This window comes from Sarcophilus harrisii, chromosome 2 (assembly GCF_902635505.1).
Source record: "Sarcophilus harrisii chromosome 2, mSarHar1.11, whole genome shotgun sequence".
Lineage (NCBI taxonomy): Eukaryota > Metazoa > Chordata > Mammalia > Dasyuromorphia > Dasyuridae > Sarcophilus > Sarcophilus harrisii.
The window spans coordinates 233,733,686-233,757,700 of NC_045427.1; the positions used below are offsets into that span (position 1 = coordinate 233,733,686).

Consider the following 24,015-nt stretch of genomic DNA (forward strand, 5'->3'; position numbering starts at 1 on the left):
TCACCTTACTATATTCAGCATACTTATCGACGGCGGAGCATAAAATGCACGTTCATGGGCTCTGCCTCATGTTGTCATTGAGCAAGCTGTTGTTGGTTCTTTTACGTTCCCCAAAGTCAGAGAGCCCAGTCGTCACTTTGGCACTTGTACTCGGGTCAGAGTCAGAAACTCCTTTTGAAAAAAGTAAGCCCTACATTAGGAAAAGCCAAAACAGAACTTGAACCAAAAACTGGAACTTTTAGCGGAGCATGTGAAAGAAGGCTGAATGAGAAGTCCAGAAATCCAGAGAGAAATCCCTATATTCCATTTAGGAGACTTGTGCCTAGAGGTCAACTCTGAGCCTTAAGTATCCTTAAGAATTAAAAGGAGGAAAATAATTCCCCCGCCTGCTGCTGGGGTTGTCGGGGAGAATGTAGTGTAGAAATGTGAGTGGTTGCTGTTAATTGTCCTCCAGAGCTGTGTCACTTCCTCCAGAAAATGAAAAGAGAAAGAAGAGAGAGTTTTTATACCTACTTCCGAAGCTAAGTAGTGTGACCAGCTCTACCTAGGGGAGATCTGTGGCTGGGTTGGGACGTTGTCTAGATCTCTCTTTTGAGTTGAGAAATGCATGTTGATAAAGGACTTGTGTAAGACAGCTTGTGCTTAAATCTAGTGAGTATATACACATATGTTCAAAGCAACCTAAGAATCACTGTCAATATTTCCTCTTATACTTCCAATATTATTTTTTTCTAGGTTTTACAATTGGTGTTCAGCAGTTACACCCTGCTTTTATCCAGAGATCTTATGGGTAAGTGAATATAACTTTTTTTATGGGAATGGAGGGGGTAGGAAGACAGAATAATTCTTATAGGGTAGGAGCAAATCCATTTGTTTTCTGGTTTTGTTTTTTTTTTTTAAAGAAGGTAGCAATGCATTCATCCTAAAATTCTCCAGTTTAAATGGTGCATTTATACTCTGGTTTTACTGTGATTTAAATGCTATTTACTCTCATTTTATTCACAAACTGCCCAACTCCCTCTGCTAACAAATTAAGACCACTTTCTCAAGGATTCAGAAACTTGAAACTATGAGAACTAGGAAGGAAAAAATCCAGGCAGAGCCCAAGACTATGAAAATAGACTCCTTGATCAGAAGTGCTTCTTCCATGTGTGACTGCAGGCTGACCACACCCCCAAAGCCTTTTCAGGGCAGCCTCAGCCCAGGTTCTAATGCTCAGTGAGATGACAGGCTACATATGAAACCAAGTCTGATAGTAAATGAAAGTAACATTAGGTCAAAAATTGATTTTGGCCAGATGTTATACAGAGACTGAATCTCCTATGTAAAGGGGCCTTTTGTCTGCCCCCTTTCAATAGCAGATCCCATCCCTGCTCAGCCCTCATTCTGTACATCTAATAGGGTCTGGCAGCTGTTCGGAAAAAGGACGAGTGTACTTCAAGAGAATAATAGACCCTGTCATACCACTTTCATTCAAGTGCCTAATGATTGATGTAGGTCTCTTTGTAGCATTGCAGAAAGAGAATATTGATAGGGGTTTTCTTTTTTGAGGGACATTCGTCGGGGGTGGAGTGTGTGTGTCAAGGCTTACAGAGCAAAATAGGCTTTTTTTTTATTTTTTTTTAATGAGCACCAGGCTACCTTTCCCCAACTGAGTCCACGTATCATGTCCTTGGAAAAAAGAGTTGTCATTTCAGTTCCAATGAATCATGGTTACTCATATTGGGAAGAGTTCATCCAATTCAGCCGATATCTAAACTGAGAGCTCTTTCATAACCTTCTTGATAAGCACTCATATAATTTCTATTTAAAGACTTTTTGTAATAGGGAGCTCATGACATCTGCCTTCTAGACCATAGTGTTATATGCTGCCCTCCCCCATAGATGCCATATATTATATAGCACTCCTAGCATATAAGACTTAAATTGATCTAGAAGGGAAACAGGCTGAATGGTGGAGAGTAGGAGTTGAGATAATGCTATGTCATGGAAAAAGCCCTAGGCCTTCAATCAGGATTTCAGCCCAGGCTCAACTGGTGAGCCACTTAATCTCTAAACCTTAGTTTCCTCATCTGTAAAGTAGGAGGCAACAATTCCTTCCCTGCATATCTCCCCCGGCTATTATAAGGTTCAAATGAGGTGAAGGATGGTTATTATGAAATGGAGGGGAGACTGAGGAAGCCACCAAATGGTTTTCATTACATGTAATTCAGGCAGAAAGCCCTTTCCCTTCTCCTTTGGGTTTCTGATCTCATAGTGTTCTGTCCTTAGGTAACCAAGGGGGGAAAAAGTAGGTTAGGGATTTAACTTTGCATAATTGTGCAAGTGACTGTTGATATGTTTTTTTGTCCCTGTCCTCCGGCACCAACATTTTGTTACTAATTCATAGGCACTTGCCTTTTGCTGCATATGACAACGTGGACTCTAAATTATATATTAGTTGCCAAGGGACAATAAGGGGAGGAGTGAATTTGAAGAGGAGGCTTGAGCACTGAGTAGGTGGATGGAGAATCAGCTGGCTCTTTATTTGCAAGGATCAGTAAATCAGGAACTGTGCTGCCTTCTGCTCTGGTGGTTTTTTTCAGTCACTGAAAGTACAGTTACAGAGGGGTGGGGGGGGAGGAAGAGTGCGTGTGTCTGTCCGTGTGACCCTGAGCTGCTAATAACCCCATGCCTGGTTTCCTAGGCAAGCAATCAGGTGTTTGCTCGATGAGCCCGAAGAGTCAGCGCCCTTTTTGTCTTTCCCCAAACAATTGGGGAAAGGAAAGCAGTCTGACTCAGCTTTGCTTTTGTCTGCCTGGAAAAGCTACACGCTGAACGAAAAGGTCTGATAATTTGATGATGGGTGTGGGGGTGAGGGGTAGCTTGGCACTGGGTCAGTCTGGGCCGACCCGCGGGCAAGTGAATAAACTGCTCCGGCTGCCCCTTGTGCTGGGCGCCTCTCAGATAACTTCTCAGTCTCTACCCTGAGTTAAGTAGAACATGTCAATAATATATTTGAGAGAATCCTGGAATTTTTTTTTTAAGACTTCAGTGCTCTTTCTTTTGTTGTATGAGTCTGGGTCAGTTTGTTCCATTAACATTTATTAAGTACCTATTATATGTGTGTATAGGGTCTATGTGTACATTTTTAGATCGTGTGTATAGATGTGTGTGTGTATGAATACATTAGGGTGCAAGGACAAAGAAAAAAAAACAACAAAGAGATTCTGCTCTCAATGAACTACACTTATGGGGGAAGTGAATAAGCACCTATATGGAGCCTACTATGTTCCAGGCTTTTTACAGACATCTCATTTCATCCTCCCAACAACTCAGGATAATAAATGCTATTATTTCCCCCATCTTACAGTTGAAGAAATTGAGACAAACGTTAAGGGATTTGCTCAGGTTCACACTGCTAGTGAGGCTCTGAGGCTGGATTTGAACTCGGGTCTTTCTTACCCTTAATCCATTGAGGAGCCACTAGATCCCTCCAATAAAAAGATGTAACTTTACAGAGTCCATATGATACAATGGAAATGATAGTGACTTCAGTGTCAGAGGAGCTGGGAATCAATGGAGTCAAGGTAACATAAGAACATTTGCGGAAAGAGGCAGCAGTGACAACTAGGGAAATCAGAGAAGGCTTCTTGGAAGAAAGTGGTGTTTGAGCAAAACTCAAGGAAAATATATTTCTACAAGTTGGAAATGAAAATACATTGTAGGTGCTGGGGACAACTTTTGTCAAGCTGTGGAGGCAGGAGAAGATATATTGAGTTCAGTGACTAGTTAGTCTAGTTTGCCTGAGAGTCCATGAAAGGAAAGAATGTGAAATAAGGTTTGGAGCCAGGTAAAAGTTTATATTTTAGGCATATACATGCTGCCTTATTCCCAAAACATACTAGTTCCATGGAGACAAGAACAGTTTCGTTTTTGTTTTTATAGGTCTTATGGTTGGCATAGGTGCTTGTTAATTGATTGATTCTGCAGGTCATTTTAAAAAATAAATTTTTCCCAATTAACTAGAATCCATCTCCTTTCCTCTTTCTCTTCCCTGTCTTCCTCTACTGAAAAAGAAAGAAAAACAAAACTCAGAATGGATATATATGGTAAAGCAATACCCATTCCTTTACTATCCTGTATTAAAAAGTAGACCTGCCTTTCCTTGCCTTCTGAGTCCATCCCCTCTAATAGGAAATGCTTTAACTCCATATGTAAGTGCACAAGCTGTCTGTTATCTTTTAATCTCACTTCATGACCAATCCGTCTTTTGTGTTCATATTTTCTCAATGATCTCTCCTATATCATTTCTTGCACATAAGTCACTGTATTATGCTTATAAGGTGGTTATAATACAAAATATACATAAATACATTACAAATTTGGGATCCAAATGGGAAAGTGTTATTATTAGGGTAGGGTCCATGAACTTGAATGGGTAGGAAAAGCATCTTTATTTTCACTGATCTCTAACTGAAATGGAAACCAAGGCAACACCCATTTATTAAGCACTCACTACGTGCCAGGCATTGAGGTATGTTCAAGCAAAAATGAAGGCAAGCCCTGCCTTCAAGGAGCTTATTATCTAATAGGGTAAGGCAACACACAAAAGGGAGCTGGAAAGGGGTAGGTGCTGAGGCAGTAAGTGTTGAAGCAAGGAAAGCCAGAATGAAGGTTGGCTGACACAGGCCCCTCTCCCAAACAGATGCTCCTGAATGGACTCACCAAGGGGAGAAGGGGGCTGGCAGGGCTGAAGAGGCTCCAGGGTCAGATGGATAGGATGAGATTATGGATGAAGCTTGATCTCCAGAAAGTCATACAGCGGGGAAGGCGATGAAGACTAGCCATCCGTGGCCTCTTCCTCTAAAAAGAGGCCTGAGGAGAACTCACCAGTGGGAGAAAGGGGCTGCAGGAAAGCAGAAAAAAAGTTCCTTCCAGTATGAATTTTTAAAAAATAATGTATTATCCATTAGTTTTACCAGATGCCTCCTTCCTTTCCCCTACCCTCTAGAAGGTACTTTCCTCTCCTAAGGGCATCAAGAAAGGAGTACTGTAGAAGGTGGCATTTAACTTGGGTAGGAATTAGTAGGATAGGTGATCTTTTTACAACAGAGAAAAACTGTTAATATGTAAATCATAATCCTTTTGATCAACACAAAGGTGGTACAGTGGAAAATGCACTGGCTTTGCCGGCAAGGTTTTGCTTTCAAAACTTCTGACATTAATGAAAGGTGATGGAGTCCTTTTCAGTTCTAGATCTGTGATTCTGTGATCACAAGAGATGAAGTTATGGTTAAGTTTTGGTTTGTTTATAAAGCTAAAAGAAGGGGCCTTTAGAGATTAAGTATCTTATCAGGCTCCTTCATTTTTACTGACCTGGAGATGAATCCCAGAGAGCTAATGTCTTGCCCCAATTTATTAATTTATTAAGCTCTAAGTTGGCTTTTTTTTTTTTTTTTTTAACACTTTTAAAAAGAGTTCTATAGGGTGTGAAACTTAGTCACAGGTATTTCTGGGGTAAAAACCCAGGAGTTTTGAACAGCCCTGAGCAGAATAACTGAACTGAGGCTGGAATTGATTTTAAGACCACAGAGAGTATAGAATACTGGCCCACAGAGTCTCTTTTGCCATGCAGTAAAAACATAAAATGAAAGAAGCCCAAAGTGCCGTGAATGGGGTAATCATCCAGGTGGAGGCTGTACTTGGCATAGGCTTAGTCCTTCAAAGTTCTCCCAGGTGCATCAGCAGTCAGAGACAAAGGGAGCCTCAGGAGCATAAGGTGTATTTTTGGCCTGGAAGCGCTTAGAAACATATTTGTAGGTGTTTTCTCCAGAAAGTAGAGTTCTGTTCATGAGGGTCCAGGAAGCCTTTCCCAGCTCTGAAGCCAGCAGTGAATCCCCCTGGGTTTTGTTCTGAAGGGCTGCGGGGAAGAAGCAGGATATGGAGCTCCTCTCAAAAGCTCAGGGTCTTTCCTTCCTCTTCTCTGTAGAAGCTGCTCCCTTGGAGCAGAAAGGAGAAAAATAAAGATGGAAGGAAATCAACTTTTATCTCTCTTCTGTGGTGACACTCTCAAAACAGTCACATGGGTTGTTTTTACTTTCAGGATGCCTTTGACAAGCCGTGTCCTTGTACCCTTTTTCCCCGCCTCTCCTCCTCCTCCCAACTCTGTCCCCCAGTTTCCTGTTTTACAGCTTATCCGAAGCAAAGGTGGGGGGCCAGGGGTACAGCCCTTCTCCATCAGGAGCCACCCTTGGGGGCAGCCTCACCCTGCACCTGCTGTTTGCCAGGCCCAGTAACAGAAAAGAGGGTGGTTTTTTCCCCTTTCTTTTGCAGTTATTTTCAGCAGTATTTTCCAAGGGCTTGTTCCCAAGCCCAGGCCCCTCCCCATCCCCTACTGGCCTACACGCTTGCACTTTAGAAATATTTCCTCTTGTGCTGGGTGTGAAAGAACACCCAGGCCTGAAACTTCAGGAGACTGCCTTTCCAGCTTGGCCCTAGACACGCAAAGTGGGGAGTTTTATTTAGAAATCCTGCACACAGGGTGGTGGAGGAGTTGCTTGGCGTTCAGGCACCATTGGGCATCGGCAACAGATGGAAAACCTGTCAGGCCTGCCGCCTTGTTCCCACCAGACCCCAGAGAGTAAAGACTTGGCAAAGGCCACTTGGAACTCACTCATCATGGTGGAGGTTATAGTAGAACACAGGGAGGAGTGAAGGGACGAGAGGCAGAGGGGCTCTGAGCATCTGAAAATGGGCATTTTAGAGCCAGCAGGCAACCATTGGAATTGGGGTTAAGGGTTAGTGACAGGTACAGAGATCATGGGGAAGCTAACCCAGGTAATTAGGAAATAGGTCATTGGGAAGATAACCTGGAATTTTGAGCTAGATCTTAGAGATCTGTTAGCTGCAGGCTTCTGGTTCCAAATCTAATGTTTTTTTGGAATTTTGTGTGTGTGTATGTGTATCTGTGTGTGTGTTAAACTACAATATCACCATAATGTGTTGTAGCTTGTCCATTTTATTGCCTCTGGGATGATGGCTGGTACCCAGTGGGATGTAGGTCCTTTCCTTGGCTGTACTTTCTACAGCCGCATCTCTGCCATGAGATAGGAGGAACTAGCCAGGCCTTGGCAGAATCAGACCCTTAATGGCTTAACCAGTCATCTCTACCCTCCAGTCTAGATCCACTTGGGTAAACATGCATTCATATGTATTAAACATTTTGTTTAAATTAAACGTTTGTTTAATGGATGAATGAAAAAGCATTACTGTTAAGCACTGAGGCAGCTAAGTGGTACAATGAATAGAAAGAACACTGTACTTTGAGTCAAGAAGACCTGAGTTTACTAGCTTTGTGATTCTGGGAAAGTCATTGGATCTATGTCTGTGTCAGTTTTCTCAACAATAATTAGAGCACCTTTTTCTCAGGATTGTTATGAGTCTCAAATGAAATAATTGTTGTAAAATGCTTAGCATAGTATCCAATACATACAAAACATTATATAAATGTTTATTCTCTCCTCTTCTAAAAACCAACAAGTTTTGTTGTTGGGAAACAGGATGTAGCAGGGAAAGCACTAGAGTTGGAGTGAAAGGACCTGGGTTCAAGTGTGACCTGAGGCATGGTCGGGGTGCCATTATTATTATTGAATGGTATAATTTATTTGTTCTTGTTTAATGCTGGAGGTGAGTTGAGAACTGTAGAGGGGAAAAACCATTATACTATCTCACACTTTTCAAAAGTTGACAAAGCAATTTTCCTTATTTCAATTCTGAGAGATAGTCTAAGTCCAGGAAGGATATGTTTCACAGATGAGGTGTTTGAATCTCAGAGACCTTAAAGGGCCTTTGCCCAGAGTTGTGATGTTAGTAATTATTGCAGCTGAGATTCAAACTAGGTCCAGGATTTTTTTCCTATGATTCCAAATTTCCTTCCTAAGTTTTGACTAGTAGGAAGTTAAAATTCAGTGTGAAAGGCAAGGAGGGCTGCCTAGGAAAGTGGTGAAACTAGATGACCATAGGGCACATTTGTTTGGAGGCCGGACTTCATGGACTCTTAACATTCGTTTCAGTTCTAAGGTTCTGTCACTCATGACACAATATCAAACAGTACAAAATAAGGAATGTCAAATCAGCAAGCATGTATCAAGTGCCATCTATGTGCCAGGCACTGTGCTGAGCCTGTAAAGCATTTTGCAGACATCAAAGGGCTGTATAAATGCTAGCTGTGAGGGTTACTAAATCCTCCCGCTATATCTATCATCCATCTATCAGAGCAGTAGGCGTTCAGTGGAGGTTACTGAGAAATGGGAGAACAGAGAGGTTAAAATATCTTGACCTAAAGTCTCTCAGTAGATTTAAGAAGGGAATTTGTTACTTTACCTTCCATGGGGCAGCTTCTTCAAGCATTTAAAAAGCCCCCTCCTCCTCCTCTTCCATCTCCCTGTCTTCCCTTCTCCAGACATGATCTTGGGACCTTTCACCATCCTCTCCCTTCATTTCATCCATTGTCTTCTCTAAAATGGAGTTCAGTACTCCCAGTGGGGTCTGAGCAGGCCATGTTATAGCAGAACCATCATTTCCCTCATCCTAGCCCTGATCCCCTTCTAATTGCAGCTCAATGTCGAATTAGCTTTGCTGATGCCATAGCTCACTTTGACTCATGTAAAACTTTACAGGTCACTCAACCCCAAGGTAGTTTTATCTGAACCATTTAGCTATACTTGTCCCCCTATCCTGTCCGGGACATTGATTTTGGAACCCAAGTACGACTTTATATCTGTCTATTAAATTTCAACCTAGAATCAAGCTTATCAAGACTTTGTGACTTCTGGCATTCACTGTGTAATATAATACCATTTTAAGTTAATGTTCTGATAAGTATATAAACGTGTCATTTATGGCTTAATCAAAGTCATAGATAATCAATGTTAAAATTCACAGATTTCTGGGATATAACAGTAGAAACTTCCTTCAAGGTTGACTTTTTCTTTGGATTATTTTTAATGGTATCAGGAGCCTCCCAGTGAAGAAATTTTCTTTAATGATGCTTTTTGGTTGTTGTTCAGTCATTTCAATTGTGTCTAACTCCTCTGTGATCCCATTGGGGAGTTTCTTTGTGAAATACTAAAGTGATTTCTTATTTCCTTCTCCAGCTCATTTTACAAATGAGGAAACTGAGGAAAATAGGATTAAGTGACTTGCCTAGGCCAGATTTGAATTCAGGAAGAGCAGTTCTCTTGACTTTAGACATGGTGTGCTCTATCCACTGTAACACCTGGCTGCTCTTTAACAATCTAATAAGCACTTATTTTGTGATTTAGTTTTCAGTTGCCTAGAGAACAGAGAGATTCATAATCATGAAGTAGAATTTTAACCCAAATCTTTCTGTCTCTGAGGCCAGCTGACTATCTACTACACCACACTGCCCTTTTTTTTTTTTTTTTTTTTTTAGATTTCTATCACACCATGAATGATTGCTCTAGAGGGGTCCTGAAATAAGACCATTGAAATTTATGTAACTTTACTATAATCTGACTCCTATCTTCCCATTTTCTACAACAATAGCTTTGTTCAGATGAGACTTAGAAAATTCCTAATAGAGTTTTCCCAGATGGACCGGTCAAGTAATCTTGTTAATCAAGTTATGTTGACTTTTAGTGACCACTGCCTCCATATCTAGGCTTAGGAGAGGGAGTGGGGGATGGGGTAGAACTGACCCAGGAAGCTCTGGGCATCCCTGGGGGGGGGGGGGGGGGTGTCATTCTTCTTTGCATTTATTTATTCTTTGTATTCAGAGAAGGGGTAATGAGAAAATTGAGGCACTGAAAGGTCATGGTTAACAACCACAAATTTAATAGGTACTTTCTGTATCAAGAACTAGGAATACAAAGAAAGGCAAAAGTCTTTTCTTAAAGGGCTCACATATTAATGAGGGGGACAACTTAACATAGAACGTTACTGATGGAACCCAGATCAGGTATGCAGCCCTGACTTGACCCTTGGATTCCCACTAATTCTGGGACCTTAATTCTGCTGTTCTTTGGTCTTCCAAAGCCCAGACAATCACCCAGCAGCTCAGGTCCCCAGGGGCTTTTGAAAAGTGAAATGAGTTCATATGACTGTGTACATGTGTTTAAGGCTGTTTTGCATTTTAAGAGATGAATATTGTTCTTGCCTTGACTGAACTATTTTTTGCTCAGTGTTGAGCTTCTTGGTCATTGTGATACTGTTGTGGGTTCTTCCTCTGGGGTCCTAGCTGAAGTCTCAGGGATCTGATTTCTCTGACTTAACAGCAATGATCACTCAAATTTGTCTAGAATCTTAAGCTTTATAAACTCAGTCAAGGTGTATTATTAGCCTATTTATTCCTTTGCAACAATGTCATTCTCATATGGCGAGAGGAAACTCAGACTCAGAGAGTTTGTGACTTGCCTGCCGTCACACAATTAGTTGGGGTTTCTAATCACTAAGGCATTGCTCTTTCCACCATATGATACTACTTTGGTCCCAGTCATATTATCAGGCTTTTTTTTTTTTAGCCTTTAAAAGATCAGGTTTCTACATCTGTCTTTAGTGTGGATTAGTGGGAGGAAAGGGGAACACGGAAGGGGAGGAAGGAAGTACACAGATGTTGGCTTTATTTATTTTTTTGTTTTAATTTGGGGGGTGGGGGGATAGACCAGATCCAAGATGCTTTTCTCTGCTATTTGTTTGAACTGAGCAACCAGTTTGTGACTTATGGTCACAAAAGGAAAATGACGTTCCTTTGCTCTCCATCAGTGCCCTTGATGAATCGACTTCCCAAGAAGGGTCTGAACCTACATATTCAGGAAGGCGTGTGGATTTGAACCTCCAACATCTTTTCCGTTGTATTGTGCTCAGGGTTTCCAGGGTGATGGACAATGTGGCTCTCTTGTTGCCTGGAGGAGAACAAGGGAGGAGGGCAGGGTTAGCTCTGTTTGTGTTTGGACTATGTGGCTCACAGGATCACACCCCTTCTCCTGGCATTGTTCAGGTCCCACTGTTAGCAAGATAACACCATAGCCTCCCTGTAGTTTGGTGTGGCTTCCTATATTTTCTTAAGTGATCCTCATGAGCAGAGGAATGCAGAAGATTCCTTTCAAAACCCCCCAGTGCTTTCCCAAGGTTCAACAAAAGACAGTCAAGTACACAGGGCTTATTTTTTTCTACTTGTCAGAGTCTGAGTAGCTTCTGAGGATTATTGATGCTGGGCCCTTCTCCCTGTTAATTTACAGCACCATCTGCCCACTTAAACATCTGTCCTCTGCCCATCTGCGTTGGTTTCTCCCCTAAGGGGGATGACTTCCTTCTAATAAGTACTGTTGTAGAGCAATCTGCAGACTCTGTTTGGACCCAGATCAACACATTCCTTAAGCCTGCCCTTAACTTGGCAAAGGAGAAATAAAAAAGTTTTCTCTAGGGAGTGACCAAGAACACAGAGAAATCTTCTAATTGGCAAATAAGTTCTCAACCAAAACTTCCCAGCAGGTTAGATACTAGGTTGAGGAGGTTGTATTTAAAGGTAACTTAGTTTAGGGAATGGGGGACTCATTAGGAAAATTAATTTTGCTGAATTGTGGGATTGCTTTCTAAGTTATCCTTGACCCTTTTGGGAGCCTAAAGCAATGACATTAAGAGAATGATTTGCTTGGATTTGTCCATTCTTTTTTAGTGCCCAGAGAACAGATAGACAGCTATGGTAGTTCTACAGTAGGAGTCAGGATCTGAGCTGGGTTCCCACCCTGGCCCTGTTGCTTATTGCCAGTAGCCTCATACCGGTCTATTTAATTTTTCCAAGCTTCGGTTTCTTCATCATGAGGCGTGTTGTATTAAATGACTTCTAAGGTCCTTTTCAGCTCTAAATCCTGTGACCCTCATGTTCAATCCCCTAGTCATGACCTGAATGACTCATGCTGAGTGGGTCCTAAAGGGGAGCTTCATGGTTAACTCCTTAGATTTCCTTAAACCACTTTGTGGAATCAAATGTGGATTATCACTGTTAGAGGGTACCTTAGGAAGATCCTGGTGAAGTGAAGATCCAGGTCCAGCATTCAGAAGCAGAAAACCTGGCTTCAAATCTCCTCTATTGTAGAAGATCCTTGGGATTTAGTCATTTCCTCTTTTGGCCGAAGGGGTCTTTATTTATAAAAATGAAGGGTTAGATATAATCCCCTTTTTACAAAACCTGTGATCAAGTCCAATGTGCCTCTGAATTGAGTAAGTATCTGACAGTCAGGAAAGGAAAGTGACGTTCCCTTTGCTCTCCATCAACGGCCTTGATGAATTGACTTCCCAGGAAGGGTCTGTCCCTATACATTTTTTGTTGTATAGATAGGGAAAATGGAGTTCTCTGGTGGTAGAATTTTCCCCTCTAACCTCATGCCTTCCTGGACATCTGCTAGCTTCTAATGCTGGAATGCTCAGGTTTTAGGAGAGTTTGGCTCCCAATGGGGGCTTTCCATCCACCCAGCTGCCTCTGCCTGTAGAAGAGAGAAGTCCCGTTCTGCAGCCCAGGACTGACGGCAGGGAGTGTCGTTCAGGCGCGGTGAAGGCCTGTCATCATATCCGGGCTGTGACGCAGCAGCCTCCATGTCACCGGAGGCGCGATGTGCCAAACGCCGACACGTTCCTCCGGGGAAAATGCAAAGTATTTGGAATCGCGCTTATTTACTTAAAGCCATCCCTTGGAGCAGCCTCTGGGAGCCAAGTTCCTGCCGGGCGGCCTGGGTGTGCATGCCTTTGCCAGTGAACATAAGGGACTTTGTTTCTCTCTCCCGAATGGAGGTCACTGCCAGAGGGTGGCATTTGTCTGCTGGGTGTGCAGTCAGTTCTCAGAGGCCTTTGCACCCAAGTGTTTGAAAGATAGGAAAATGGACGTTTCTGGGCTCAACATCTCTTGAGTAGGCGGGATACAGAGCTACCAAACCTCATCTCATGCTCCCCATTTCCCAAATGCCAGTCATTCCCATTACTTGGGGAGGGTTTTTATTAATTTATTATAAGAGTATCCAAGTATCCAGAAGTTTCAAATCCAAGTGGATTAGGGTTTCTTTTTTCTTTGAGCCTATTGAATTCATGTGGTGGCAATTTTCCTTCAACCTTTCAAATAAATGTCATTTTTATCACCATTGTGTGATTCTGTTCTTGTTCTCTCTCTTGACCCTCTCTTTCTCTTTCCTTTTCCTTCTTCCTTTCCTCCTGTCTTTCTCTCTCCCTTTCTCCCTTATCTCTCCCTCTCTCTTTCTCTCATACTCTCACTCCTTCTCTCCCTCCTTTCTCCTTTCACTCTCTCTCCCTTTCTAACATGGGTTCAACGATTTAGTCATCTCTCTGCAGATGACTCAGATCTATCCAGCTCTAACTTCTCTCCTAAGTTCCAAACCCCCATCAATAGCTGCCTGTTGGATATTTCCAGATGAATGTTTTGTAGGCATCTCAAACTCTTGAAGATCAAGCCAGAAGAACTAGGGATGTTTAACCTGGGGGGAGTGGAGAGAGAGAAAGCCGGTCATGTTAGGGACTTGGGAATGGGGCAAAGATAGATTCAAGAATTTGAAAGGTTGTCATGTTGTTCTTTTTAGCTTCAGAAAACAAAACAAGTGGAATGGAGATTGCAAAGGGCATAATTTGATCTTAATGTCAGGAAAAACTTTCTCAAAAGTGAAGCCTTTCCAAAATGGCATGGGTCCCTGTGGGAGATGGCGAATTCCCTTTCATTGGAGGCCTTTTAGCAGAGATGAGTTATAAAGCTTATATTGTCATATTGGAAATTACTTACAGTATACGTTGAACAAGTTGATTGCTGAGATCCCTTTCAGTTTTTAAAATTCAATGATACTTGAAAAAAATCTCATTATTTAATATTTCTGAAATCTACCCTTCCTTCAGACAGCTTTATTTCAATTGAGGGCACCACAATTATTCTAATCATTCAGATTCAGAACCCTTAGAGTCATTCTTGATTCTTTTCTCTTTCTCGTGACCCCTTCCCAAGATTCAGTTTCTTGCCAAACCTCATCTATTCTGTCTTTATAACATTTTTAAAATGTGCTCCCTTCTCTCTACTTGAATCTTCCTTCCCCCTCACCTGAGCTGCTACAAGTCTCCTGATAGAACTCTTGGTATCTAAAATGCCTCCTTTCTCTCCTCCATCTTCCATATAACTGCTAAAAAAAATCTTGAAGCATTAGCCATGAATATATCATTATTGTGCTCTTGAACTTATGGGGGTTTCCTGCTTCTTGACTACAGTACAAGTGTCTCACTTTGGCAACAAAGCCCCCCATGGGATGACTCTTACCTGTCTATTTCATCTTATTTTCTTGTATATATTTGACATCCAGCAAAAAAAGGTCTGCTTGATGTTCTCTAAATTTGACTTTTCTTCTTTCCATGTTTTTTGCAAAGAATCTCTATGGGAAACCTTTTCTCAGCTCCCTAATACTAAGTGATCTCTTCCTCCTCATTGTCTTATATTTAATCAGTCATATTAAGCATCTACTATATGTTAAGACATTGGGGATACAAATAAAATAAACGAGTGACCCCTTCCACCTCAGTGCTAGTTCCAGCTTCTTCCATTCTTTGGCTAAATCTGTCCTCCAAAAAGCTGTCTTAGTTTTGTGTGAAAGAACATTATTCCAAGTCATCTTTCTCCTTTTTAACTGACCTTGCCGACTTCTGATTCAAAATAGCATCCCTCAAATGCCCAGCAACTGTAGATGACAGTCTATTATATTAATCCCATCCTCTCCCCTTTCCCCTTTTTGGAAAAAAAGCTTCTTAATTTTAGACAACAGTACAACTGACTGGGAGGAGCTAACTACAATCTTAATCAGACCAGGAGATATCTGCTATGACCTTCAAGCCTGTGAAAAAAGGCAGCAGAGCTCTTTTTAATTGTTATCCATAAGAAATTAATTATATAGTTACTCATTAAGAATTTACCCGAAAAGGGAAAGGCATATTGGATATAGAACCATAGAATTTCTGACTTAGTCATTTAATGTATGAGGAAACTGAAGTCCAGAAAGGGGTGGCTATTAATTAAGATATGGATGAATTAGAGGTGGAACCAAAGCTAAAACCTAGGTCTTTGGACTCCTTGTTCCCACTGTTCAAAATGGAAAGGAAAACCCCCATATTCAGTGGAAAAGAGGGCAGGGCTTTGACCAGTGAGATGTAGATTCAAGCCCTATCTTGGGGCAAGTCTTAACCTTTCTTATCCCCCCTTTCCCAGAGGAGGAAACCAATGCTAAACATGTACTTCCTGCTTTACAGGGCTGCTTCTTGGACAATCCTTTGTAAACTGTAAGCCCTATATCTGGCGCTTAGTTGTTCTTTATTACTTTTATGATAAGATTTGTACAACCTTGTGCTTTCTATTTCTAATCTTGGTGATTCGGGTAGCTTCAGTTCTGTTACTCAGGCTCGGTGGGGGGAGTCGGATCGGACATTTTTTGTTCTTGGTCCCCAGTGGGAGCCTGTTGAGCTCCTCTCAGGTTTGATGTATGTCTCACCCGGAGTTTAGTCACTGGGAATCCCCCACTGTTTTTCACACAGAAACTCACATTGCTTAATTACTCTTCTTTCCCCTGACAGAGCAATCTTTTGGCTTTTAATCAAATCTGCAAATATTGAATTGTCTGCTTTGGTGAATCCTGGTGATACATAGAAGTCCAAGATAAACTTCACCCTCATGGATTGTAGTCTAATTGGAGAAAGAGAGCTAGCTTATACAACAGATAATATAGAAATTAATAATAATACTCCCTACTTATATAGTATTTTTTAAAGATTTATAAAATGGAGTTTTCTTACAGCAACTCTAAATCAGGAAATATAAATTATTACTTCCTTAAGTGTAAATTATTATATTTAATAGATGCAGAAATTTAGGGAAATTCAGCGAGATTAGATAGTTTGGCCAAGATTTTTTTTTTAACTAGTACTTTTTAATTGACAAGGTGCTCCTTTGACTTTTCACAACACACTGTAAGAAAAATTCTGCAGATTAATGCTCTAAAGGCAAATGATGTGCTCAAGACCATATAGCTAGTATTATGATAGATGAAAGATTTGAACTGTTCTTGGGACTTTTCCCACAACATTATAAATAGATCCAGGACTGTCATCAATGAAGAATATGCTAAAAACCAAGTAAGTTACAGACTTAGAGTGGAAGCAAATTCAGAGGTGGGAAGAGATTCCTGTGAGCTCAGGAATTCAAGGAAGATTTGGAAGGAAGAGTCAGGAATTGAATGTTATACCTTCAAGAATGGATAGGATTTAGATAGAGAGAACATGTGTAGAGGAAATTAGTTATGTGAACAGGGGCACTGAGAAGGTAGATGCAAAAGATGTATTTGAGATATTTTGTGGGGGAAGGGAGGTGTTAACTCCAGAGCAATGGCCCTGGAGTCAGGATGACGTGAGTTCAAATCCAGCCTCTTACAAGTACTAGCTTTGTGACCCTGAATAAGTCACTTAATCCCAATTGCTTCCCCCCAAAAGGAGATAGTGTAGATAGACCAGCCTGCTGAACATTTGTAGAGGTTGTTTTCCTTACTGGGAATTCCTTGAACTATTGAAATTACAGGTCCAAACGTTTTTTTTATGTATATATCATTTTCTTAGTTACTTTTACTTCATTCTAGCAGAGAATAGCTTTCACTTTGATGTGCTCATTCTCTGACATTTGAGTAAGAGCTTAGTAGCCTGCAGCTCTGAATTAGGAACTGTCCATCACTGCGTGTTGGGTAGGCCATAGCTACACAAGAGCCATACAGAGCTCAGTTCAAAGTGACTGATGCCAAACCAGTGGAGAATTAAAGCGGTATTTAAAAATAAATGATTCTAGATTACTTTCAAATACATAGATAACATCTAAGCTGAAGGTTAAACTAAGTGTTATTCATCCATATGAGCATAGAAATCTCTCTTAGCCTGCAGGAAAGTAGGAGGAGAAGGGGGGAGGTGATAGAAGAGAGGGCATTTTGGGAGGAGTGGTCAGTAGCAAACACTTTTGAGGAGGAACAAGGCAAAAGGAAAGATAATAGAACAAATTGGGGGAATACAGTTAGAAGTAATTGTAAAAAGAATTTTGAGTCAAATTTATAAAAAAAAAATAAGAGCACTGCCCCAATTGATAAATGATCAGAAGATATGATCTGTGCCCAAAAGGATATAAAATCACGCATGTCCTTTGACCTAACTATATCACTAATAGGTATGAATCCCAAAAAAGATTTCTAAAAAAAGAAAAGACCTTTATATACAAAAGTATTTATAGCAGCTCTCTTCTGAGGGCAAAAAAAAAAAAAAAAAAAGGAAACTGAGAGGATGCCCCCTCAGCTGGGGAATGGATGAACAAATTGTGGTATGTTATTATGGTTTATTATTCTATGAAAAATGATGAGCAGAATGCTATCAGAAGAACCTGGACAATCTTCCATGAACTTGAGGGAAGTGAAATGTACTGTATATAAAATAATAGTAATGTTCTGGGATGATCAGCTGTGACTGACTTTTCTATTCTCAGCAATACATTGATCCACAACTGCTTTGAGAATTTATAAAAAATCCTATCCATATCCAGAGAAGGATTGATTGTATCTGAATACAGATTGGAGCATATCCTTTCTCCCTCTTTTTTTTTTTTTTTTTTACTTTATTTTTTTGTGGGGAGATCTATTTCTTTTCACTACATAACTTTTATGGAAATGTTTTGAATAGCTTCACATGTGCTTTCTTAATGAAGATGGGGGTGGGGATAAGGAAGAGAATCTGGAATGCAAAAATTTTTTAAAAAGAAATGTAAAAAATTGTTTTAAATGTAACTGGGTAAAAATAAAAATATTAAATAAAAATAAAGTGTTATTGAATGTAGATTTATAGGACCTGCTTTAACAAATGATTTCATTAACTTCCAGAGGTCCATGATTTCAGTGCTACCTCTCTCCTTGCCCATTGTAGCTTTTCTTGCATGATTTCATGACTTGCCATGGTGAAAATAAATCATCACATGGAGGCTAATGGTCTAGTGATGAGCCCCTCCTGTTTTGTTAGGCTGTCTCACCAGACATAATAGCATTTTTTCAGCGCTCCTTCTTGTTAGTCTCTCCACAGTGTTTTGACTTTGTCATCTCCTCTTGTTTGGTATTGTCTGTGCTCTCTAGGTTTTTGTGACACTTTTCTCTCCTGGTTCTCCTTCAATATGACTTCTCACTCTTTGCTGGATCTTCATTCGGGTGACATCCACTAACTGTGGGTACCCAAGATTCTGTTCTGGGCCCTCCTCTCCTTTCCTCCAATGTTATTTCACATGGTGACCTCATCTCCTCCCATGGATTCAATTATCAAGATTCTTCCCAGATCTCTCTCTATCCAGCCCTTTTCTCTTGGGCATCACCAATTGCCTCTAGAACATCTCAGACTGTGTGTTGTGTAGACATCTCAAACTCAGCGTATCCAAAACAGAACTCTGTCTTTTCTCCCTTTTTTTAAGCTGAAAAGAAGACACATTTTATTTCTCTTTATCAAAAGGTCCACAATGAGCTTCCCAATGTCCCAATCCGATAGTCTTCTCTTCCCTTATCCAGATGTAGATGAGACCAGTCCATGATGTCTGAAGTCAGAGAATATCTATCTTTTCTTCCAAGTGCTTCCCTATGTTCTAAATGCTGGAAGGATCACCATCATCCTAGTCACTCAGGCTTGTAGCTCTGTTATTCTCAGCTCCTCATTCCCACTTACATGACATAGCCCAACCTGTTACCAAATGTTATTTCTACCTTCACAAACGTTCTGATATATCTTCTCTTCAGTCACACAGCCACTAGCATGGTTCAGGCTTTCATTCCCTTGTGTCTGTGCTGTTAAATAGCTGCCTGATTGGTCTTCCTGCCACAAGCTTCTCCCCACTCCAGTTCATCTTTCATTCAGATGTCAAAGAGATCTTCTTAAACTATCACATCACTTCCCTACTCGTTAAACCCCATTGGCTCCCTGTTTCCTCCAGAATCAAAAAATGCACTTTGACTTTTAAAACCCTTCTCACCTTTCCAGTGTTCTTACACATCACTCCCCTCCATGTGCAGCAATACTGATCTCTTTACTGTTCTTGCATATGGCATCCCATCTCCCATTTCTGTACCTTGCCATGACTTTCTCCCATTCCTGGAATGTTCTTCCTTCCTAACTTCCAAGATGTCCTGACTTCCTTCAAGACTTAGCTCAAAACCTTCCTTCTGCAGAAGGACTTTTTCAGTTGCCCTATTGTTAGTGCCTTCCCTCCAAGGATACCTTGATACCTTCCATGTACTCTAAGTGTATCTATATCTAATTTCCTTTCTCCCTTCTTTCCTTCATTCCTCCCTCCTATCCTTTCTTTCTATCCTTCCTTCCTTCCATCTCTTCCTCTCTTGCATTCCTTCCTCCCTCCCTCTTTTCTTCCCTTCCTTCCTACTTTCCTCCCTCTCTTGCATCCCTCCCCTCTTCCTTCCTTCCTTCCTTCCTTCTGACATTTACCCCTGCAAAACCTTGTGTTCCAAATTTTTTCCCCTTCCACTTTCCCTCTCCTCCCCTATCAAGCAGTCCCTGGGTTAAACATGTACAATTGAAAAGGACAATTTTTAAATCTTCCATTAAGCTTTTCCTCCTCATTGAGGCTCAGAAGTGATTCTGGGTTCGTGAAGGGTGCACCAGCAGAGGAAGCTTTGACAAGTCCTTCCAGGCTGAAAAGATTTCAAGGAAGGCTTCTGAATTTAGCTAAATGTCTGTTGTCAGAGGACTCTTGCTGAATTCATCACATTAAATCACTGGCTGAATTTTTCAGGCGCAGTAAGTCAAAGTCCATCACCAAAAAGGTTGAAAGGAGAGTTGCAGACCTCATAACTTAGGAAATCTTGAATTCTTTCAATATTTAAGTTTATAATTAGTATAATAAATTCAGGTGAGTAGTCCTGCCTAGGTCTAGTTCTTGAAAACTTTTTCTTTAAGTAGGATAAACATTTCCCTTCCAATTTTTCTGACATGAATTTATTACTAAGAAAGGTTTTTGCAAAAGAGTAAAGAGGTAAATATCAGCTCAGCCGTTTATGAACTGCTAGATCCAAATGGTGCGGGAGAACCCAGCTGAGGCATTTAGGATGATATCTCAGGTGAGGATTATGAAGATTTATGTCCATTTCCCATGGAACAAAACCTACATCTTCCTTTGTCTCTCAAGTTTTAGGAAAAAATAGGGGTGGGTTAATATAAAACTCACATCATAAAAACTTCCAGAAATACTGAGTATCTTGACACAGTTGAGTCATATCATGCTTTTTCTTCCTCAGTTGGAGATTATGGGTCTGTTACAAAAGCTCATTGAAGGGTTAGTAGTAACAAAGATAAAATTATGAGTGATATTTAAAAATAGGATGACAATTCAGATCCAAAAAGATCTTGACAGATTAGGTAGAAAGAAACAGGAAGAAATTTAAGAGAGAAATAGGCAGGATGTCCCCAAAGTCTTAGTGCAGTTTCAACTGTTAACGCTTCAGTGCACAAGACTTTTGGAACACCTTGTATAGTTTTGTACTTGGCTTCCCAAAAAAACCACCCTCACAATCACAAAGGGTTGGAGGCCGGGCAACAGTGAATGGAAAAAAAAAAGACTGGGGGTTTCAGCAAGCTCAGAATGAGTCACCAGCCTGACATGGCCAACCAAGAAAGCTAATGTCATATGGTGCTACATGAGAGAGCCCCGTAGTGTAACAGGATGAAAAGCGACAGTCCTATTATAGACCACCTTTGGCAGACCCTATCTAGAATGTCGTGTTTGTTCTGCACCCCCAGGTGCAGTGGGGAAAGCTATGGGCTTGGTTTCAGTTCTGGGCTTCCCTTCAGGCCTTTGTAAAACAAGGGAGGTGGAGACTAGCCTTTTGAGGCCCGTTCTTGCTGTGGGCTGAGGAAGGTGACCAGGCTGGCCACCCGGAGATCACCAGAAGGAAGTGGGAATATTTAACTTGGAGCCCAAAAGAGCTCCTGGGGGTATTCCAGAGTGGGTTAGCTGTGGATGGATTATGATAATAGAAATAATAACTACTGGCTCTTCCACAATGCTTTAAGACCATCAAAAGGCTTTACCTACAATATCTCATTTGGTCATTGAATTACTATTGTAGTTACTATTAATTTTCATTTCTTAGAAGAAAGAGAGGTTCAGAGTATCTGAAAAGTGTGGAAGAAGGTTTAGACTTATGTGATCATAGAATTTAGAACGAGAAACAACATTAGAGATAATCTGGTCCAAATACCATTTTATCACTTAGAAAACTTGAGTTCTGGAGAGAGAAAGTGTTCAGGATTACACAGGAAGCAAAGTGCTCTTCTAGGTTCTCCATCCAGGCCTAGATTGCTCTTGTTCAATTTGTTGTCTAAGCCCTGATGAAAAGCGGTGGGTGGAGGTTTCAGAGGAGGCAGATTTTGGTTGTATGTGAAGAAAAACTTGCTAGCAATTAGAATCATCTAAAAGTGAAATGGTTTGCTTTGGGAGGCTGTTTGACCACTTGTTGAGGACATTGTTATACTGCGGACTTTTGGGACACCCAACAGAAACTTTTTTTTTTTTTTTTTTTTAAATAATAGCTTTTTATTTTCAAAATATATGCAAAGATAATTTTCAACATTTACCCTCGCAAAACCTTGTGTTCCAAAATTTTCTCCCCCACCCTCTCCTCTAGACAACATGTAATCCAATATGTGTTAAATATGTACAATTGTTCTATACATATCAGAAGACATTTTTAAAATTAAATTTTATCTATATTTTTTTAATCAACAAAACCTTTTTCTCCCTTCCTTTGTCCATCTCTCTCCATCTGGGGGAAAAAAGGAAAGACCAAAACTTCCACTTTACACAATACAAATGTGACTTGTTAATAGCAACAATAAGGAGCCACGGATTTAAAGTCACAGACCCTGTCTCAGCTCTTCTTTTTGCTACTATGTGACCTTGGGATGTCATCTCATTTTTTCAGTCTCAATTTCCTCATCTCTAAAATGGGGGCGATTGGACCAGATAGCTCTGGACAATGATCCTCTTGTTAGTTTCCTTCTAAGCTCGGCTTTAACTCCAGCTTCCCCATGAGACTTCTGATCCCCCAGCTGTTAGTGTACTTTCTACTCCCCACCTCCACCCATTTGCTCAGTCACAGGCTGGGAAGTGTGACTGAGGCCAGATTTGAACTCAGGGCTGCACCATCCAACTGCCCCCATCTAACTTGCTTTTGCTTATATACACATACTGTTTTCTCCTGCCTGCTCCTTGTTTCCAATGAGGGATGATTTCTTTTTTTGTCTTTATCTCTTTAAATTCTGGCACTTAGCAAGTACTTAAATGCCCATTGATTTTTATGTTATTATTATTATTAACTTCATTTTCCCTAAGGAAAGCTGTTCTTTCCCACCTATAATGGGATCTCCTGAGACTTTCTCTGTCTGGTACATGGCTTGATACCCTGGAACTTTTTCCTTTTTTTTTTTTTTTTTTTAAATCAAAATTCCTAAGTTCATCCAGTATGTTTTGGGCCATCTCCAGTCATCTTGACTTGGATTTGAGTCTGAACTTAATATTTTTTTTGTTTCCTTTTTTATTTTAAATAAAGCTTTTTATTTTCAACATTGACCCTTGAATAGCCTTGTGTTTCAGATTTTCTCCTCCTTCCTCCCACCCCCTCCCCTAGATGTCAAGCAATCCAATATATGTTATACATGTTAAAATATATTTTAAATCCAATATGTATAAACATTTACAGGATTCTCTTGCTGCACAAGGAAAAAAATCAAATAAAAAAAAAGAAAATGAGTAAGAAAACAAAATGCAAATGAAAAACAACAAAAAGAGTGAGGATATTATGTTGTGATCCACATTCAGTTCCATGGACTTTTTCCTAACCAGCTTCGGGAGCTTGCCCACACCATCAGATGCTGGTGAATTGGGCAGAACTGGGCAGAGAATCCATATAGCATAAGGGTTGCCCTCTCTACCAGGGAGTCCTACCCTCCACCCAGTACCTCTCCCTGCAGTGACTGGAGCAGATAAGCTTCTAGTTTCTTCTCAGAACCAAAGGAGGATAGCCTGATTAGAAAGTAACCCAGGCATATGGTGAGCCCCTGCCCCAGCAGGCCATGGGGAAGGCTGGGTTATCTTCTTGTTGTTGTTTGTTTGTTTAAACCCCATTTGAGGCCAGGCTGGAGTGGTAAATATTGACAGAAATTAGCCACTGCAGGGATAAACTTGTGGTTTGGTGGAAGACCAAGGTAAAACTTGCCTTCTCTGCCCGAGGGTAGTGGGAGACCATAGCTGCTCTTCCCTGCTCTGAGCAGTGGATGGAAGTCCAGATTCCACCATTCACTGAAGGGCAATGGAGGGGGGATATTTCTGGTACAAAATGAAAAGAAAGAAAGTAGGAGGCTTATAGGGAAGGGAAGAAGGACCATTATTCTTCACATCAGAGGGGGATTTTCTTTGAACTCTTTACAAGAAACCTTAGTTGTTATAGTTGAAGAGGACCTTGGGGATCAACTAATCTAATCTCCTGAGATGCCAGGAGGGGACATAAGAGAAGTTGATAGCCTCTTTGGCTTCCCCTTTGTTATTGTACTGTATCTTCTTGAAATTCTGAGGGAATTGCCATGGAGAGAATGACGGCTGCATTTCATTCTCTTATATTTCTAGTTTCCTCCTTGTGGAGGTCCTGAGAAGTAGGACTCCTGCCTGAAAAGGGGGGATTGTTAGTGCTGACCAAGAGACAGAACTGGGGCTCTCTGGATGGGCTAGAGGGGTGACCGATGGTACTGTGTAAGACTATAGTCAGAGGGCTTGGGTTCAAATCCCAACTCCGACCCTTATCTGTGCAAGCGCCCTAAACCTCCCCAGTCCCTGTTTTCTTCATCTAAAAGGAAAATAGAAGGCCTATGGAGTCTCTTCTGGAATCTCTCCTATGATCCCAACAGAGGAGAGCC

At 40.9% G+C, this 24,015-nt stretch overlaps 1 protein-coding gene and 1 long non-coding RNA gene across 3 annotated transcripts in view; one reads left to right on the top strand and one right to left on the bottom strand.

Moving 5' to 3' along the window:
• The window catches only part of RBM38 (RNA binding motif protein 38), a 30,465-nt gene that overhangs the window by 1,820 nt on the left and 4,630 nt on the right, over window positions 1–24,015 (top strand). Inside the window, exons 3-4 of one of the 2 annotated variants that reach the window (XM_031951678.1) lie at window positions 736–790; window positions 12,430–13,133. In XM_031951678.1, the coding sequence (XP_031807538.1) occupies window positions 736–790; window positions 12,430–12,436 (62 nt within the window). In that variant the 3' untranslated portion in view covers window positions 12,437–13,133. Of the gene's footprint in view, window positions 1–735; window positions 791–12,429; window positions 13,134–24,015 lie in introns of those variants that run through there. The other variant, XM_031951677.1, reaches the window with a different exon arrangement.
• Window positions 10,470–12,423, bottom strand: LOC116421518. Its single transcript, XR_004231906.1, has 2 exons — window positions 12,016–12,423; window positions 10,470–10,904 (listed from the first exon to the last, which is right to left on the bottom strand). It is a non-coding gene; the product is annotated as an uncharacterized LOC116421518 (long non-coding RNA).